At 37.8% G+C, this 2,950-nt stretch overlaps 1 protein-coding gene across 1 annotated transcript; it reads right to left on the minus strand.

Annotated features, from left to right (window-relative positions):
* Positions 1-246: 246 nt before the first annotated feature.
* LOC104851190 (olfactory receptor 8H1) lies at positions 247-1,197 on the minus strand. The gene has a single exon (XM_010608365.1). The coding sequence runs from the start codon at positions 1,195-1,197 to the stop codon at positions 247-249; it is 951 nt and encodes a 316-aa protein (XP_010606667.1).
* Positions 1,198-2,950: the final 1,753 nt, after the last annotated feature.

Here is a 2,950-nt window from a genome sequence, read left to right on the forward strand (position 1 = left end):
TATTTTTTAAAATAGAAAGGTGTTACTTTTTAACATAAAAGTTTTTAACAGCACAGATTTTTTATATCTTGGATTTAATATTTAATTGATAACTCTGAATCATAGTACAAATATGTAAGTGCCAGTATCTCTGAATAATGTTCAAGATCATGTGTGTTAAGTAAAGAGCAGCTGGGAAGTAAAAGTAAAAAAAAAAAAAAAAAAAAAAAAAAAAAAAAAAAAAAAAAGTGTAAATGCCTACCATCTCTAGTATTTTAATTTTCTAGAACCCTCTCTCTTCTGCAGGACTCTCAGGACTGCATTCTTCACCTCTTTGTTCCTGAGACTGTAAATGAGAGGGTTCAGCATGGGGATCACAATCGTGTAAAACACAGAAGCCACCTGATCCCTGCCCAAGGAGTAGGACGTCTTCGGTTTTAGGTAAGTAAAGATCATAGTGCTGTAGAAGATGGTGACTCCCAGGAGGTGGGAGGCACAGGTGGAGAAGGCTTTTTTCTTTCCAGCAGTGGAATTAATTTTCAGGATAGTGGAGAGGATGGACAGATAGGACCCAGATATGGTGATGAGGGACAGCACTAAATTGGATCCAGCACAAATGAAAATTATGATTTCAACTTCATAAGTATCACTGCAGGACAGCGCTAAAATGGGGGATGTGTCACAGAAGAAGTGCTGGATGACTTTAGACTTACAGAAGTCCAGTCTGCTCATGGAAATGGCATTGACAGTGGAATCCACAAGGCCAATCACATAGGAGCCAGTGAGCAGGACACGGCACAGTCTTGTGGACATAATGACTGGATAGTGCAGGGGTCTGCAGATAGCTACATAGCGATCATAGGCCATGGAAGAGAGAAGCAAACATTCAGCAGCACCAAACACTATAAAGAAAAACATTTGTGTGAAGCAGCCGAGGAAGGAGATGCTCTTGGTGGAAATCAGCAAGTTCTGTAAGGTTTTAGGGGTGACGACACTTGAGTAACTGAGATCTAGAAATGACAGGTGAGTGAGAAAAAAGTACATGGGGGTGTGCAGCTGGGGATCCAGGCGAATGATCAATATCATCCCCAAGTTCCCCAGCAATGTGATCAGGTAAATCAGGAGGAAGAGCACGGAGAGGACCAGCTGTGTCTCTGCAGAATCCGTCAGCCCCATGAGGATGAAGTCAGGCACACTGGTGGAGTTCCATCTACCCATGGTGTCCTGCTGCATTTATCTGGTTTTTTTTGTGTGTGTACCGGGGGATGAACCTCGGGTACTTGGAACCACTGAGCTAAACTCCCAGTGTCAGGTCCCCCTGCTGCATTTATGTGTAAAATAAATTTTAAAAATTACTCTGTCTCCAAAAGTATTTTAGTTTATGGAAATTGCTCAGGGTTTCCCATACTGTTCCTAGAAATTGATGAAAATTATTGTACAGAAATGTGAAAAAATACAAACACCATGTATAGATATAGCTATAAAATGACATTTGTCTCTGACATATTAATGGATTGCATTATTTTTTTAGCAAGAAATTGATACTACTCCAAATTAGAGTACTCCAAACTTATTTCTTTATTAACACATTCAATTCCAAAGAAAAGGTTATAACCTAAGGAATCTTATCCATATACTTTATTCCAAAAAAAAAAGGAAAAGAGATTATTTATTTTAAAAAGAGCAGTTGCACATTCACATTGATTCTACCTATATATATTTTGACTTCAAAAAGCAGACTTACAATACCTTGTTCCTGATTAGAACATGTTTTACCAATGCCGAATGAGGCTATATGATTGACCATGCTAAAAACCACTTTTAGTGTATTATTTACTGTCCTTTTTTCCCAATGACTTATTTTACCAATTAAAGTACTTTCTGTCTGGGGACTTAGGTGACCCCATTAATATTAAATTTACGAAGTTATTGTAACTGTGCAAAAAATTAAACTGTAAAATTTTTCTATTTTAATAATAGGCTCTTTCTCCAGCTTCCCCAGGCCAAGAGAGAAATACTCTTCCCGTTCTCCCCTAAATGACTGCTCAGAGAATTAATGCTCAGTGTTACAAATATCATGACTCACTAAAAAGAATGTTCAGATGTCACCCCAGGAGATCAAGTTCTGCTTTTACTTAGAAAAGGGAAAGAGGAAGCTTAGAGTCACCTGGGCATAAAAGCCCTGGCAGAAATTAACAAAGGGGAGATTTTTGGGGAGAAGTGGCTTCTGTCTATCCTGTGAAACAAATAAAACCTTTTCTTTCCACCAAAATAACTCTTCTCCAACTTTTTTTAGGCAACCAGATAAGAACTTCAGCTCTTGTAAAAATGTATTTTTTAACTTGCCTATTCACAATTAATTTCCTTTAAAATATTGTATTTTCAGACGGTGTGTATTGTTTGTACACTTGGATTTCACATACACTATATTCCTTTTATTTCAAATCTTAACATTACTTATGACGAGGACAAAATGATACATGTGCACATTTTTAAATAAAATTCCCTTTGTTATCTAGTACAATCCCCTTCTGTTCTCAGGGTTATACTTACTGTGCACACAAGATGACGAAAAAACTGTCTTAAAATGTTGTCTGTTTAGAAATATGTCAAGCACAAAATAGTCTCAGAAATAAAACAGGAAACCATATAAGAAACAAAAGTATTGTAATCTGTTTGTTTTTCTAGGGGTAATTTATCTTTAAGCATTTCTGCATTCATATTTTTATTCTGGCTAAACTATATCACCCTAGAAATTTTGTTCAACCTTGATCAAATGGAAGCATCACCCCGAAGTTTCCTCTGAAAAGGCTGAGGGAGGAGCTGTGAGTGGAGACAGAGCAGTGTGTGCCTCTCCTCCCAGTCAGCCTCATATATGGTGCATTCAGGACACCGCAGCCTTTGCTCATCCTCGGGGAGCAATTTCCAGGGAAGATTCCTTGGCCCGATGCCAATGACAAAAGTTCAACGA

This window comes from Fukomys damarensis, unplaced genomic scaffold, assembly GCF_012274545.1.
Source record: "Fukomys damarensis isolate Sample0158 unplaced genomic scaffold, DMR_v1.0_HiC HiC_scaffold_27, whole genome shotgun sequence".
NCBI classification, from domain to species: Eukaryota; Metazoa; Chordata; class Mammalia; order Rodentia; family Bathyergidae; genus Fukomys; species Fukomys damarensis.

Bases quoted from the DNA above. Each gene is read 5' to 3' on its own strand.
- LOC104851190 (XM_010608365.1), bottom strand. From the start codon at position 1,197: ATGGGTAGATGGAACTCCACCAGTGTGCCTGACTTCATCCTCATGGGG.